Here is a 17,690-nt window from a genome sequence, read left to right as displayed (position 1 = left end):
AGTTTTGATGTAAAAGTGCTATATCCATATTTTAGAGTGCTGATCAGATGACCAGGCAGGAAATAACTGGAGAGAGTGCCTGTGTTCCTCATATCTACACATGCAGGATAAAGTATATAAACACTGTTGTTGGCAGTTAATTACACCAGTCCAGAATCTAGAACTTAAGGCACATGGATTCTACAGGGTCACTGTCCAGCCCAGAAACTTTAGATAGATGATTCATAACCCTTTACGGCATGTATTATGAAATGCCATATTTAATAAAAAATGTAAAATTTGCATTTCATCATATGTGGCTTCTTGCAATTAGAATTTGCAATGGTAGTTATCTATGGGAACTCTCTATACAGACTCAAAGAGGCCATTATTAGACAATAGAGATTGCAGAAACATGGCCCAATCAATACATTGTTATATTCTTAAAAAGAAAGGAATGCACTGGTGAGCTCAGCAACACCAACACAAAAGCAGGAAGACCACAGAAGAGGACTACCATGATTTCCTTGGAGAATACATTTATTAAACCAATATTTAATTAAGTATAGAAAAAAGAAAGAAGTAGTTCATAAACTGAAGCTTACTACATCATCTGTCAAACATGGTGGAGGCACTGTTGGCATGGATAGGTATAAAGGGCTGCCAATGGAACTGGCTTACTGTTGTTTATTAATGATATTACTGCTGGTAGCCAGAGTATAGAGATGTATTTTCTGCTCACATTCAGACAAATCCCGCTAAACTGATAAATTGGTCACTGGTTTACTGGTTCTCCTTCCTTAGACCACTATTGGTAGGTTCTAACCAATGTATACCAGGAACACCCCTACAAGATCTGCCGTTTTGGAGATGCTCTGACCCACACATCACAATTTCCCCTATGTCAAAAGTTGCTCAGATCCTTAAACTTTTTCAGATCCTTAAAAGCCTATTTTTTTTCTTCTTCCAATGCATCAATTTCAAGAACTGACTGTTCAGCAAGTTCACTGTTCTATTCAGCTGTTCACTGTTCACTATCCCACCTCTTGACAGGGGCAATTGTAAAAAAAAAAAATAAAAAAAAAAAGAAGAAAAGAAAAAAAAGATTAATGTATATGTAAGCATTAAACATTATAATTAAACATCAAACGCCCTCCATTTCTCTTGTTGGTTATGAACGGAGTTTTCTCTCACACCCCGAATCCTTGGGGGGTGTTTTCCCTCCATTGTACACTGCACAAGGACAAAGCAGCTCCATAACCACAATATCCTTTTCCTGTGCTCCCAATAACAGCCCTGAACCCGCAGAGTGGGACTCCAGTAAAGTAAAGTGCTCGGTTTCTGGCTCATATGTTATCCTTCTCGTCCATACTAATTATCTTAAAGAGACATTATTAATCGACGCGGGACAGTAGGGTGTATGCTGTACAGTAGCTGATCTGTGGTTCCCTCTAGTGTGTGAACAGAGTTAGGACCCTGTCGGCTTCACCCAGAGAAGTCACAGGAAGAGACTCCGGCTGCAGGGTGTAAACACACGGCTGGTACAGAGGTCTGGCCTTTATCTGTGCACTTAAAAGGATGGAACTGAGGCTCTCAATTACTACATATAACCTTGGTTTAATTGGCAGCTTCTTGATATGCGCCATCATTGGTAAGTTAAACGGCTCTTCATGACCTAGCTAACTGAATACATTTCGCTTGGCAGGACAAACTGGCCAACAATGCACTCCAGTAAAAGGAGGCGCTAGCCAGCAGCTCGGCGAATTAGCGTTGAATCTCAGTGAGCCTGGCTCGCTGTTCGTGCTAGTTCACCCGTTTAATAATCCATTTTGTCCTAAATGTCTATAAATATTAGTGTTATTACCAACAAAAACGTGTAAGTCCTACTACCTCGGCACACGAACAAGCCTTAGCTGCCTGCTTCATCTACCCACCCTTGCTAGCAGTGCTAGTGCTAGCTAGTTAGCTGGCTGGCTAGCACCAGCTACTTTCACAACGTCTAGATAGCTAATTTAGATAGATAACTATTTTGCATTATAGTGTGCTTTAAAATGCTTGAAATGAGGCTTTGCCAAACCCGTACGTTAGACAAATGTGCAGTATTAGTAACATGGGCGTTTACGTTTAGCTAGCTACTTCAGTGTATGAGCTTGGGCAGCGGCTAGCCTGGCTGGGTAATAAGGAACACCGATATCTAGCACTACAGTAGTTAGCTAGCTACAATAATGCTAGCTAGCTAAGTAGAATAGCTGACTGGCGTGACTAATTTAGCTAGTTTTATCTAGATTCATAAATAATCAACTTGTTTGTGGCCTATTTTGTCTGGATTTAACACCAAGGTGCCTGCCTGAAGGTAAAACTCAACGTTTGCTGTTTAGCTAGCTAGCTTTAGTTAGCAAACACTAGCTGGCTAGATACTTCCGGCAGGCTCCATCCTGAGGTGTGTGAGCTTGTGGTCTCTGTAAAGTTCATAAGGTCCTCAGTTAGGAGTTTGCCAGGTAGGTCGGTCGGTCGTCAGAATCGTCCTCACACTTCCATGTCTGTAGAAAACATGTGTTAGGAAAGCAGTTGCTCTGAAAGGTCAAAAGAAGCTGAGCATTCAGTCAAAATCAGGTTTGTCACGTCATATGAACACAGGTGAGTGGAAGACGTAGCTAGCTAGGTGCGTTGTCACTCACAGTAAATACACAGGTGTAAAAAGTAAAATAAATAGTACATACAAATAAACATGCAGATATACAGGCTATTAATAAGTTATGGATTACGTGGATACTCGTTTACATATAGGTTTTGAGTGTGTGTGTGTGTGGGGGGGGGTGTCTTTGGTGGTCTGCAGTGTGACAGGGCCGCAGGGTGCAGCCGCTGCACCTTACAACTGGAACCAACAGCCCTGTCACACTGCAGACCACCAAAGACCCCCCCCCCCCCCCCCCCCCCCACTCAATACCAATATGTAAACGATACCGATATGTTATATTTATGTGGGAAAAGGTGAGGTTTGTCTCTTAGAGTTCCATAATGGTGCTAATTAAAGTGAGAGCTGTGTGTGATGGTCTGTGTCATAATGCATTGATATAGTTTTACATGTGGAAAAAATTATATATATTATTATTTCGACTTCTGATAAGATGAATTAACCTAATGTGGGAAATGTGTTGCGATATGAGGCCTATATATTCAATTTAATTGTATTCACACAGTGCTTTTCATTACAAACGTTGTCATAATGCAGCTTTACTGAGATCCAGTTCCCAACAGTCAACAGTGGCAAAGAAAAACAATCTCAGGTTGAGAGGACCTGTGAACCCTTGAGAGGAACCAAGCCTCAAAAGGGGAGCCCATACTTCGCTGGTCAACACCGATGCAAGCCATACAAGATTAAAATGAATATTAAAATCCACATGATGTTCCACTCTGATATCCTCAGAATGTGTCTTTAATCAAACTCAGAGGAGAAACTGTGGATGTCGCACTCATTACAGAAAGGGTCGATACATATCAATACTCTTGGTGCCAAGTTGTCTGAGACAATCTGCATTTCCTGATGTGAGACAGTTCCTTTGGACATATGGGACACTGAAGTCAGCGTTAAAAGGCCTAAATCACATTAATTTACACAATAGAAAATGATCCGTAACACTCAAGGGTAAATCAGCAATAACATGTTCAGTTCTATTTTTACTCATTTCAGTGTTATTGCAGTTCATATATTTTTTGTCATTGTATGTTCATACTTCTGTGAATCTGCCAGTTGTTGTTTACTTTGAGTGAATATTTCATGATCAGCGGACCAGTAGAAATGCTCCAAAATATCTTGGAATAAAAAGTTTTTACATCATTTTTTCCCTTCTGCTGTAAAACTACTGTTTGACAGTGACATTTAGTTAGATAGACATTTAACAATCCATTACATGACTGAAGCCATTAAATAACTAATGATCTAGGACAGTCCATACCTCTTCACCCGTTTTTGCCTGAGTAAGGTACTTCTGTCCCACAGGAAAATCATATGTCCTATTAAAAAAAAAAAAAATAGATAGAAACATTTCTGACAGTATTATAAATCTATAAATTCTAATAAACAAATATTATAAACACACCCTGGTAAAAATATTGGGATTGTTCTATTTATAATAAATGTATACCCTTAGCATTACTTTTGCCTCAAGCATTGTCACAAATTGTGCGTTCACACTAGCAGACAACAGAGCGTCAAAGTGACCAGTCAGTTCCTATGGGAGTATGGATTTTGAACTTGGCTATTAAATACACATTTTAATCATTTTTAGAATCATTTTTACACTTTCTTGTCAGAAGCTGGACATTGTACATGCCCATATACGATAACGTGATACGTAACTTGTCACCTGCTAATGTGAACGCAGGGTGACCTTTTGGTGGTCTTTTTGTGGGGTTCTTCCTGTGATGATTGCTCCACCCTAATCTACAATTGGACATTTGAGAAGTCACATGTCATCACAGCATGTTCCCACTCATAGTTTTATTGACTTTCATGTGAGGACGAGCTACACCCAGTAGAGGTGTCCTACAATAGGCGGTGTCCCACATTGTGATTATGAGTAATACATTCAGCAGGTCAACAAGCTCCTCAAGTGCTAATCTGTTAGAACAGGCAACACACATGTTCAGAGACCTATTCTGGGAAGCCCCATATGTGACGTAACTTGTCTGTCAAGTGTTAGAAACCAGTAGGAGAAAAGTCTAAATGTGTACTTGCTACCCAAATACCTTGTGTTTCTCCAACAGGTATGCACCCGGCTGCTGGAATAGAAGTGAGTACCCCCGATGAGGTGTTTGTAGAAAACGGAACCACCGGGACGCTTAGGTGTTCATTCAAATCCACTGAAGTGGTCAGTAGTCAAGCATCAGTGTCCTGGTCCTTCATCCCAGAGGGGTCCCCAGAGTCTACTGGCGTAGCTGTAAGCATCGTCTTCTTTTCCATCCGTTATCACTGTGCTATTGATGGTCATAGTATAAGGTTTGAAACTAAGAAGAGAGATTAGATGAAACTGAACATTGTATTTAATAAAGTCATTGTCTTTGTGACGCATAAATAATTTCCTGAGCCATATATATTCCTTTTCCTTTTCTATCTGTAATTTTCTTCTCACCTATTTCTGTGCTTTGTTGCATGTAATTGATCTCATACTTCACACTACAAACCTTTCAATAATTTCAGTGCATGAAATCAGTTTGTGAGTTCAGTTTTATTCAGAAAGCTGCGTTAGAGGTGTCGCACCAACATTAGACTCCTAGATTAACAATGTCTTTTTTTTCTACACAGTGCTGGAAGAGGTTGCCAAAAGTTTAAGCGTACATGATCAGTAAAGCTGCAACAGTGGCTGTTGGAGAAGGGCTTTAACTTGTACATGTCTGTCTATGTCTGTGGTTACAGGGGGTACTAGTGTTTGTCTTCTAATAGTTGTCACACTACAGGTCACTAAAGCAGCAAATGAAGCACTTTAGTTTGAGAGTGGCATGAAATCCTAGCCATCACTGTCTCTAAACATCACCCTGCTCTCAAACGGTGTGGCTTTTCTTGCTTCTACTGTCATTAAACAGTAGCAACAAAAGCTCAGGCCGAACTCCCCTGATAAGCAGAAAATATAACTTAATCCCCTGATAAAGCCATACAGGCTGGACCACATGACTGAAATTAGTCATGTCAAAATTTGTTCCTTGTTTGTGGTGGCTAATGGAACAGTGTGGGTGAATCTAGGGAAGTTTACCCACCTTTATAACTGAGAAACAGACCTGTTGCTTGGTAAGGGGACATGCATTGCGATAGGTTGTGTAGGCAGTGTTCAGTTGTTTGCGAAGTTCTTCTTCTTCTTTTTTTTTTTTTTTTTTTAACCTGTAAGTCTTGTTTTGAGGGACATCTTGAGGATGGATGATTAATTCCTGCCAGAATGAGGCAAAGGAAATTGTGGTAGAGTGATGGAAAAAGGAATGCATGAGTGGAGAAATGAACAAAAGCCTTGTAAAACAACCAGTGGGACTGACTGCCTTGTTTTTGCTGTTGATGTGACTACCGAGAGCAGTATCAGGATACATGGTGAAATGCCCAGAAGCATGTTGAGTGCTGAAAGCCAGATACTTCAGAACTTGTTGATTGGCTTTTTACCATTAATCAGGATATTGTCTGTAGACCTACTGCTGGAATGTTCTAGACTAGTGAATTAGAAAGTCTGAGTGCCACATTAGTTAGGAGATAACTTCATTAAGTCAGGACAGCAAAGGCCTGTATGTTATTGCTGTCAGGGTGTTTGAAAACTCTGGCTTTTACATTGTCAATTTCATGAGGATTAGACAGAGCGTTTTTCCTTCTGCTTTTGGGGACAGCAACGGAATACAAAGGGTTGTAGTTCTTTCAGTGTTTGACCATTGTAGGTAGAAATAGCATACAAAACATTGCTTAAATCTACATTTTTGTTGCAGCAAATATGACAAGTGTGCTAAGTGGACTTTCAGTAAGTCTGCCTGATGTTTTTCAGATTTTCTACTATACTGGTGGAAAAGCTTTCCCAGACAACCCCCAGTTCAAGGCCAGAGTAGAATGGGCGGGAGACCTGAACAAAAAGGACGCATCAATCCGCGTCACTCAGATGCAGTTCTTGGACAATGGAACTTACTCCTGTGATGTAAAGAATCCTCCAGATATAAGTGGTAAACCTTCACTGACTAAACTCTGGGTTGTAAATAGAGGTAAGAAATGCATGGTTTTCCTTTCTCGCTGCCAATTTAAAAGCTTATGCAGCTTATACTCCTGTAGTTGTGATGTGTTGTTTATCTTCAGTTCTGACGCTGTCTGTGTTTCCCTTTACAGAAGCACTCCCACAGACCAGCCCAGTCGTGATAGTGGGTGCTGTCATTGGTGCTATCATTGGAGTCATCATTATTGCTTTCGTTGCATATCTGCTAATAAGACTAATACAGCCTTCTCATGACTTTGAAGGGTAAGCTACTCCCACTTCTCCTAATACACAGGATTTAAAAAATGTGTTACAAGCAAATTGGTGTACTGTGCTTCTGAAGGAGTTATTTGAAGGAGTTACCATACTCCCTACACTGAGGTTTGTCTTGACGGGGGTTGTGTTTGGATAAAACGCAGACTCTTAGATTAGAAATGATTCGAATGATGGTTCAGGTCGCTCTATGGACTAACTCCCTCTGATGTCTCACTGACCTCACTAACTCCGGCTCTAAGTGGCAGGGTGGAAATGAGGAGCATGGGGTTTCAGCAGTTGGCTAATTCATGGAAAAACAAGCTAACCTGCTGTTTGGTTGTGTTGCCTTGTTTTTTAAGCTAATAACCAAAGAGTAAACAGAGGTGTTCCTAACAGTTGCTTGATTTTTTTTTCCCCCACACACTTTAAAGGGGAGTTTCACAGATTTTCAACCTTACTGCATAATTCAGCTGTTCAGATTTAAGCATTCTTTACAGTGGTAGTAATGAAGACCAGGGGTTTCGCTATCTAAGCTAATGCAGCTGTTTTACTTTACTAGTAAAAATAACCAGTGTACCTACATCTCCTCTGATTATTTATATGTAATGGTATGTAGTATGGTATGTAATAGTAGAAATATTGTACATTTTAAAGAATAATTTTTTTGGGATGCAATCTAGCCTTATCATGCTCTGCGTGTATCTCTCTGGCATAGATGGAATTTAAAAAAAAAAAAGGCATCATTCAAGCATCAGGAAATGTATTTTAGCTGCAAAGGAATTTGCTCACACCACGGTGAAAGACCTTATTTGCATTTGATCAAAGTAACTATGCAGAAATGTTGAAAATTCCCCTTTAATATGAATAAGTGCACCAGATTCAGTGCTAATTCTGTAAGTGTAGTGGTTTGCAACGCCGCACGGTTTGATGCATCTTACTCATAAAATGTCCAGTCTGGGAAAGACATTTAGTCTGGCAGCATGCTCAGATTTGTAGGTTGAACTTGAGCTGTGTGTGTTACTTCACGTGTGTTGTGAAATGTCCTTCATCAACTAGCATCTGTATATTCATTGTTCATTAACACACTGTCTTCTCACTGTCTGTTAAGCTTTTTGGTTTTCTTCTGTTTTCTACCAGCACATGCACTAACCCTTATGCAAGCAGATGGAAAAAAATTGGGGGGATGGGTGGGGGGGGGCTGTGTTAAAAGTCCAGGCAGGAATTGCTGCAACTAGCAGTTTTAAGTGTGTTTCAGTTTGTGAGGCATTTAGCGTTCAACAGGATAGGGCGATATGACCGATTTATTGGAATAATAGGACACTAAGATATCTGCAATGCTGAGAATGTAGTTGTTAAATTCTGCTAGCTAGCGTGGGTTCGCACAGAAGGTGAGAAGAAGTTCTGAGTTCCTCAACAAAGGTCCTGAACAAATGTTCTGAAGGTCTTATTATATACATGCTGGGAGATTTACCAAAAAATGAAAGCAAAAGCGATCAGTAAATTCGCAAACCCTTGGCTGTTGAAGAAGGGCTTTAAATAAGGCTTAAAGGTGTTTTTTTCCCTACAGGTCACTAAAGCCGCAAAGATATCCTTTAGTTACTTACTGTACCCCTAAACTTCATCATGTTCTTAAACTGTGTGGCTTCTTCATTAAACAGTAGCCACAAACACTCACACCGGACTTCCCCTGACAACACAATGATGGCTTAAGCGTTTCGGATAATTCAGCTGAAGTAGCCACCCTCGTAACTGAGGAAGTGCTGCGCTGGTTAAGCATATGTGTGTTCCTATGTAGGATATATATATTTTTACTTCACACACTCTCAAACTAAATGTGGAACCAGCTAAAAACACATGTATCAAATTGTGTGAAAGTGTGTAAAAAAGGAAAATGGGTAAAAAAAATAATACAAAAAAGGATGGATTTCATAGGGCTCCAATGATTCACTTTCTGGATATTTTCTAGCACAATTGTTTGTAGTGTTTTTATATCACAGTATTGCATTTGGTCATATCGCCTACCTTGACTATTCTCTATTTAAAACAACAATGAACTCCATTGAACTTTAGAAGCCATAGTGCTGTTTCATCAGTTCCTCCTGATGGCGGAGATACACAGATCAGTAGAGTAGAACCAGTAGAAATCTTGAAGAAAGTTGTAAGAATGATCTGTACATGCCATAAACTGTCTTGCTGTTAGCTACTATCCATTATTTTTCTATTAGCATTTTGTCCCTTTGGTTCATTGTCCATGTTTTTTCACCCATTGCGGCAAAGTCCATGTTGCTTTTTGTCATTTGTTTTCATCACATTTGTATCTGTCCCCATCTTTCTCTCTCCATTGGTGTGTGTGTATGTTTTTGGTTGTATGTGTGTGTGTATGTATGTGCGCGTGGGCCATTGTCTGTGCATCGTCGCTGCCTGGTCGTCACACACACTCGAAAATGGCTCTGGTTGAAACCTGGCTGCTGCAGCTGCACCTCCATAGAGAGTGTAAGCACGCAGCCGGCTCGGCCGGGGAAGAAAGCAGAGTCCAGCACGGAGGGCTCGCGCTGTAGCAGTCCCTCAGCCCCTGTACAGGTACGAGTGAGAGTGTTGCAAGGGGGAGGGTGTGTGAATGAGCGCAAAGAGAATGTGAAGGTATGAGTGAGTCCCGCTGTGAGGACTGTACATGATGTCAATGTGTGTCGATGTGTTTATCTATTTTTTACAGGAAAAGTTTCTTTATCATCTTGTAAAGCCCACAAGCTGTAAAGCACAGTCTGTGACATGACATGAGTTTTACCTTATCGCAATATCCAGCAGATTGTGTGCGTGCGTGTTTGTAAATACATATTCCAGCCTTTCACATTTTCCTGTGTGCTCAGGCTTGAAAAGAGTGCAGAGAGACGAGTTATGACACGTCAGTGGTGAGGCATAATAACAGACGTTGTTGTGGTGTTACAGACCACATAGTATTAACCCACTCAGATAAAAAATGAAACTAGGCACACAAATCAACTATTGGCCAGTGTGTAAAGAAAGTGGAATCGGTCCTTGAAAAAAGTCCCGATCAGTTAGTTTCTACTTTCATATGCAGCAAAATGAATAAAATGCCCAGCTAAAATCAAATATTGATTTGAATTATCCTCAAATCGAAACATCTTTAAAGTCTACTCCACTCCTTTGTTTCAAATGAGTTAAGATTTTAGAACTACGTACCTTATCAGATTTAATTACGTTTATTGCCCTGATTACACACCACCAGTTGAATGTTTTTAAAACGTGGCAATTTATTGACATTTAAGCAAATCAAGTCCATTTAATAACCTGTAAAAAAAACAGGGGGTGGGGCTTTTTAAGGAACAAGTAATAGAGGGTATGCATTGACGTTACTTTCCCGCTGGAACACAGTGCAGGACTTGGTGGAAACTTTATTAAGGAAAGCGGCCAAACCGGTAATGAGACGAGCGATTATCTGCTCAAGTTAAAGGCAGTTGTACTCGACAGTGATCCATCCAAATCCTCCCACAAGTTTCGGTGCCTGGATTCAAGTCCCTCAAGTTTCTGTGAATTGTAGCAATCCATTAGTTTCTCTTTTCTTTAGCTTTCAGCAAAAAGGAAAGGAAAGCTTTCCTGTAAAAGCTGAATCTATTTGTACAGTCAGTCGCAGAACAGCTCTTTCCTGTTTTCATGTTAGCGGCATTTACACAGAACGCTACCTGTGGTGTCTCATGCATACCCTCTGTTTATTTAGCAACTTACAGCTGGTCTTTTAATAAAATACTTTGAAAATTCATGAAAATCCTGGGCCGTGCAGCACTGATGGTGAACTACTGGAAAAATTGGGGGTGTTCTAAAACGTTTGACTGGTAATGTATAAACTTACCTAATCATGAGTTCAAACATAGCACAAAACATCTCTTTTACAACATCTTAGTGATGCCATTGGTTGCATGAGCAGTCACACTACCTTAAGAAAGCTGAATTCGCTGCTCTGTTTTGCTGCCTTACCACTCCACTCAAAGCTAAATTAAATAAAGCTCTGACCCCATTTCCGAAATAGAGGTCATGAAACAAGCGTTTGCTAAAATTTCTCACCTCTTCTCTGCATCATAACCACAGCCAGGGCTTTCTGAGATACTGAGGCATTCTGCAAACCCGCATGCAAGTAATACTGTTAGGTGAGCAGGCGGCTTGTGGTCTTGTGGTAAGCAAACCACTCCTCATTTGTCCTTAGGCCAACCTTTTAAAAAGGTTGTTGTGCTGGCAGTTAATTCGTTGCTGTGTTACCTGTAACCAAACAAACTGAGACGTAAGTAAACATGGATATATATAAACATCATCATGGTTAAAATACTGAAATATGTGAAGGACATCCCAACGTCTGTACAACCTATGTGTGAAAACAGGAACAGCTCATTTATACTAAAACTAAAAATTCTACATTCATTTTTACATCTATACAGAGCCTTTAATATTCACCCCTTTGGATATTTTCCCCTTTTTATTGCTTTTAAAAATTCTATCATGGTCAGTATAATTTGGGGGGCAGTGGTGGCTCAGCGGTTAGAGCGTCGGGCTGTCAATAACAAGGTTGTGGGTTCGATTGTTCGGTTCGGTTGTGGGTGTGTCTGCCCACCGCTCTGGGTGTGTGTACTCACTGCCCCTAGTTCACTAGTGTGTTTGTGTTCACTACCACAGATGGGTTAAATGCGGAGGACACATTTCGCTGTGCAGTGTACACTGTACAGTGACAAATACATGCACCTTTACCTTATAATTTGGCTATTTTTGGGAAAATATCTAAAGGGGTGAATACCTCTTTATAGGCAATAGCCTACAACCTAAAATGCCATGGCAGTTAAATATACTTGCGGTTAAATGTGCTTCAGTATGTAAAGAAATACATAAATTGAAATGTACTTTCTCTGTAGTACTAAGGCACACATAAAAATTCTATAAAATATGCTTTTTAAATAATACACTTCAGTTGACATGACCATTAAATGTATTTTCTTAAGGCGTGTTTGTTTAGCGGTACATGTAGTCTTGATCAACACACTGAGGTATCATTTAAAATGTATAACATGTATTACAACAATAGTTAATAATTGTAAATAATAATTAGTTAACAATAATTAATAATAATACTTTAATAACAATTTTTAGTGCTCTTAAGTATACATCCTTTTTACAAGGATGATCACTTCATGTCAGTAGTATCTGGATTGTATTCTGGTAAAGTTTAGCCACATGCATTTCCCCTTGGAAGTCAAATGCGTTAGTCAATCCCGGTTAGTCAGATTGAAATCTGATCACCGCGTGGGACAGAATATGTAAATGTTCTTATTGCGCAACAGTTACTACTGGTGTTTCTATTGTACTGGGAAGGGTTTTTGCTGGAATGCATCTTGGGGAGATTTGTTCACACTGCTAGAACATGTGGCTCAGATGAGTCTCATACCACCTCCTAGTGGTTTGAGTGGTCGGATTTATTTATTTATTTATTTATTTTTTTACACTTTACGCATTTGTATGTGGCTTGGCCTAATCCAGATTAAATCCTTATACTCAAAATGCATAAAGAGTGCATAATGACCTAAACAAGGTCAAAATGTGGGATATAGGTCATTATAACTTATTTATTATTATTTAAGTACAAATAATGCCAGTGTCCCATATATGATTGATGTTTGCATTTACATCAATACAGTTCTGCAATGATATCATAATAAAAAAAAAAGGTGCACGTATTTGTCACTGTACACTGTACAGCGAAATGTGTCCTCCGCATTTAACCCATCTGGTAGTGAACACACACTCACACACACACACGTTAGTGAGTACAGTGAGTGAGTGAGTACACACACACCCAGAGCGGTGGGCAGCCAACTCCAGCGCCCGGGGAGCAGAAAGGGTAAAGGGCCTTGCTCAAGGGCCCAACAGTGGCAGCTTGCCGAGCCTGGGAATCGAACCCACAACCCTGTTATCGATATCCCGGCGCTCTAACCGCTGAGCCACCACTGCCCCTAATAATATAATATAGCTAATATAATAATATATTGTATTATAATATAATAATATAATATAGTAATAATATAGCTGACCCTAAATACACTGTCAAAGGATTTCCTTGTTTACAGCAAGTAGATTCTTTTTTTTCTTTTTTTCTTTTTTTTGTAGCTCTTGCTGATTGGCTCTCATTACTTATCTCTTCCTCGTCCCCTCCTTTCCCAGGGCCCGGTGATATACGCCCAGCTGGATCACTCTGGCACCAAGCATCAGAACTCATTCCACAAGATGGAGCCCGTGGTGTACGCTGACATCCGTAAGAACTAAGGAGAGAGCGCAAGAGACAAACAAACAAAGAAAGCAGAAAGGGTGGTGCTCACACTCCTCCAGTAACACTTCATTCTGAAATGTTTCTATAGTTTTTTTTTTTTATTTTAGGGGCGACCATGTCACGTCAGTCATATCCCACATGTGCAGAGGCTTCAAAACAGCTTAGCAAAACTAATCTCAGACAATGAATACCTGCCACTAAGAATGTATAGTTACTGATTCTGCAACCGTCCTCATCAGCCACCCAAATGCCGCCCCTCCCTTCCCTCCCGTCACTGCATGCAGCTGACCGTGCTACCTCCACCACGTATTTCAGAAATGAGGGTACAACAAAAAAAAACAAGAACAACAACTTTCAGGGACGATGTTCCTATTACTGCCGCTGTGCTTTAACGTTAAACCCACTGACAAAAAGAAACATGACCACAGATCATAAAGGTGCCACGTTGTATCATTGTTAAATGTATGTGTTGTAAATGTCTTCTGTGATTCAGTAGCTTACTGACATTATAGTGATGAGGATCATCGTAGGCTAGTTTCCATGACTAACTCAACAGGGCTGCGGCTCAGACCACAGCAAAAATCACAGCCCAACAATGAGTCCATGCCTTTACAGTATGTAAGAATTAATTGTAATTGTACAGATAAATGTCTATGTGCTGTGTTGCATGGAATCTGATCAAACACTAAAGAACAGTGCTTCGCAACCTTTTGTATATTTTATTTTATTTTAAGAAAGGAGTTAAGGGTAAGATTATGAACCTGTTTTTAAAGCCCGGACAGAGCTCAGCCTTAAAGTTAAAAACTGTGTAGAAAACAGAAAAATCCTTCATCCACATAGTATAATCCAAGACTAGGCTTAACACACGTCTAGACAGAGAGTCAACAGCCTTGCTTTAGTATAAACATTCTATTTTTTTTTTTTATTATTTTTTTTTTTTATATTTGGTTGTTTTTGTTGTGTTTTGGATTACATGGATTTTGAAAACTGCCAAAATATTAATATTGCCATTCTTATCTTTTATTCCTCCAAAGGCCTAAAGGCTGCTACACGCTATGTTGCGGCCACAGTTGGTATGATGTGTATGTCTGAATGTGCTACAGGGTAGCAGTAACGGTTTGGTTTTATTGTTATTTTATTCATGAATGTTCAGAATTACTAGGTCATGTAGACTCTTGAAAATTAAGGTGCTACAAATGGTTCTTTAAGTGATGCTATAGAAGAACCATTGGTTACATAATGAACCATTTTTGTAAAAAAGATGTACATGTGTAGATCCTTTTAAAAAGGTAAAGAACATCCTTTTAAAAGGTTCTTCACGCACCTCCATACTTCCTTTTTCTTCCAGTTTGGTACTGCCAATTAACCCACATGCTTGCAGTTCCCCCTAGCACTACCAGTGCTCCTGAAATGAGGAAGGTAAGGTCTTAACATGTCTCTTCTGGCTATGTCAAGCCATCCACTTTCTCTTTTCCAACTGTTGCCGATGCAATATTGCCAGGCAGAGTTCCCAGCTCTGCCACACCCGTCCAACATCACTCTAAGAGTGATGAGGGATCAGCATCTACCTACCCAGAGAGAGTGCGACTAAAAGAGTCTGAGTCCAAGTCCAGCCACTAAAGGGCACAGCGGCATGGCTCAAAAATCAGACTAGCCACCCTGGGCTATAGTGGCCGCGTATTAGACTGCTGAGCCTCTCTGAGTTACAAAAATGGGTCCTAATGCAACTAAGAATGGTTCTCTCATGGCATCACTTAAATAACCCTTTTAGCAACTTTTAGTTAAGTACGATTAGGCTATGTTCACATTGCAAGCCTCGCTTTTCAATTCCAATTTTGCTGATTTGTTGGTTAAGGTCATGATCTGTCTGATACCTACACTTGAGCTGAACGACCTTCATGCACACATGTGATTGAACCCTGTGTGCTGTGAACGTTAAACCGAGGCTGAATCTCCAATGGCTCTGTGAGTGCACCATTTGTCCAAGAGGGATCGGTGCACACTAACTAAAAATGGCTTTATGTTTATGTTAATCTAATTAATTACTAATAGCATTATTTAAGTACAGGTGCCACTGTTTTTACTGACCTGTGTAGGATGCAGGAAGCCATTTGAGAATCAGCCTTCATCATTGGACCAAGAACAAGATCAGATGCATTGCTTTGCTTTTGAAGCTGTTGCTGGCACACTAGGGCCTCGTCCACACATCTGGATATTTTTAAAAACGAGATTTTAAAATTAGCATGCTAGCCAGAGGATCTATCCCAAATTACACACTACTCCTTTATGTAGTGTACTATGCAAGTCAATAAATTACGGATTCTAAGTCTAAATAGAGCATTAATATATATTTGTACTAGAACAGTATTTACATAGATTCATATGTGGAAATCTGAAATCTAGTGCCATCTTGGTGTAGAATTTGTAGTTTCATGACTTGTGTAGGTCACCATAGGGAGGACGGAGGTATTTGAGATTCAGCCAGGAACATGCATGTGTATTTAAAAAAAACTTCACCATGGACAGTGTTTTCGCAAAGCTCTGTTTTCAGTGACTGTCTTTTTCGTGTGGCTGGGAGGCCAAAACTGACAAAAACCTTACCCACATGTTCGAATGAGGTCTAAATGTGATGTCATAGAAGAACCGCTGTCGAGAAAGATGTATGAGTGTTAAGATATAAAGTCCTTTTCCTTCTAGTATAGAGGTTCTTTAAACTCTCACATCTCTACACACATGCATCTTTTTAGAAACTTAAGTGGTTCTTTTATGGCATCGCTCCAAGATCCATCTGAAGCACCTTTATTTTGAAGAGCGCAGGGGGAAAAAGAACATGAATTCCGATAAGGCCGTTCTCATTGAGGTGTCATGGCCACGAATCGGACATGTATCGGATCTAGGACCACATTTAAAAGTGCTCTGACATGGCTCTGTAAACGTCAGATCCTTATTACATATCGCAAACTAAACTACAGCCTGGCAGTGTGAACATAGCTTTAGTAGCGTTTGTAGTGTCGGTATGTCAATTTCAAAGTTCAATTCAAAGATATTGATGATTGAACTCGTAATGCTGCATTACTGCCTTTTCTATGTTACATACCAAAATAATTGCCTTTGGGAATAATCTTAAACATTCCTTTTGTTGTTTTGGTCTATTCCAGGTTTAAGTCTTAAATCTATTTTGCACATTTTTGGAGGACATAGTAAGTTTGAGAATTTTTATTAGTTTGTTTCTCTTTTCTTTCTTTGTTTTTTTTTTGGTTTTTTTTTTTGTTTGTTTTTTTTTGTTTTTGAAAAGGCGAACACTATTGAATGGACAGTGAGCATAACCAAAATCACTGATGGAAAAAAAAATGTTGACATTCCTTACAGTTGACACGATGCTGGACCTTTCTGTCATGCAGTCTTGTGTTTGTAGTAGCATGTGTGTGTATAGATTATTTTTCTACTTTAAAAGCTCTTTTGTTGCCAATTAAATATAAGTCTCAGTCAGTCTTAAACCAATAAGAATTACGCTCTTAAGAGTGCAGTTTACAGCAGCATCGTGTTGGTATGTGCCTGTTTCTGCAAGGGTACTTCATGATAATACTGTACTTTTTGTTGGAAAGTACACATTATGTCTTACAGCATGTTTTCACTTCAAGCACTATCGTCCTTATTTTTCCTGTAGAAAAGAAGAAGAAGGAAAAAAAAAAGTGCAGGACGTAACCATTCATTTTGAAAACTGGAACGTTGTGAATTAGTGCCTTTCGCATTTCATGTACTAACTCAAGTCATCCGCCACAGGCTCTGCGTATGTTCTACCCACTCTTATTTTGTATATGAAACTGTTGTATCTGTCTAATTTTTATATATATATATAAAAATCAGATTCAATTTAATCCAGTGTTTTTGGTCTCCTTTATTGCCAATATGCCCCACCCCCCAAATTGGCAGACCTAATTAACCCACCCACTCACTAGGACTTGCAATGCTCCCAATGCTAGGAGGGTGAGAGTTCAGCCACCACCTCTTCAAGAGCTGCTGCCAGTGCTGCATCACTAGGCAGCCGACACGCTTGGAGGAAAGTCTGCATCCCCAGATCAGATACATCAGCCAACCGACGTCTGTGCCAGCCTGCATTACAATGAGTGATGAGGGGAGAGAGCGCCATCTACCCATCCAGAGAGAGCATGACCAATTGTGCTCTCTCAGGCTCTGGCTGCTGATCTCGGGTTACTTTTTCCAAGGTCTCAGATTTTGATTAGCTTGTTAAGAGCACTGGCCTGTTCCCAATCTTTGTCAGAAAAGTTATTTCAAAGCTTAAGATATACTTGGAATCCTCAAACCTTACCCCAACAATCTGCAGACGTGGGCTCTTCCAAGCAGCTGCCTAGCACAAAAAATAAATAAAATTAAATTAGTTATAATAAATTCCCATA

General features: G+C 39.8%; 1 protein-coding gene across 1 annotated transcript; it reads left to right on the top strand.

The window, feature by feature from the left end:
* Positions 1-1,468: 1,468 nt before the first annotated feature.
* mpzl1l (myelin protein zero-like 1 like) lies at positions 1,469-17,150 on the top strand. Its single transcript, XM_072658495.1, has 6 exons — positions 1,469-1,630; positions 4,747-4,919; positions 6,495-6,705; positions 6,827-6,956; positions 9,422-9,527; positions 13,167-17,150. The coding sequence occupies exons 1-6, from the start codon at positions 1,558-1,560 to the stop codon at positions 13,266-13,268; spliced, it is 795 nt and encodes a 264-aa protein (XP_072514596.1). The 5' UTR covers positions 1,469-1,557; the 3' UTR covers positions 13,269-17,150.
* Positions 17,151-17,690: the final 540 nt, after the last annotated feature.

This window comes from Salminus brasiliensis, chromosome 16 (genome assembly GCF_030463535.1).
Source record: "Salminus brasiliensis chromosome 16, fSalBra1.hap2, whole genome shotgun sequence".
Classification (NCBI taxonomy): Eukaryota; Metazoa; Chordata; class Actinopteri; order Characiformes; family Bryconidae; genus Salminus; species Salminus brasiliensis.
Note: the sequence above shows the minus strand (reverse complement) of the source record. Positions and strands in the feature narration are given on the sequence as shown.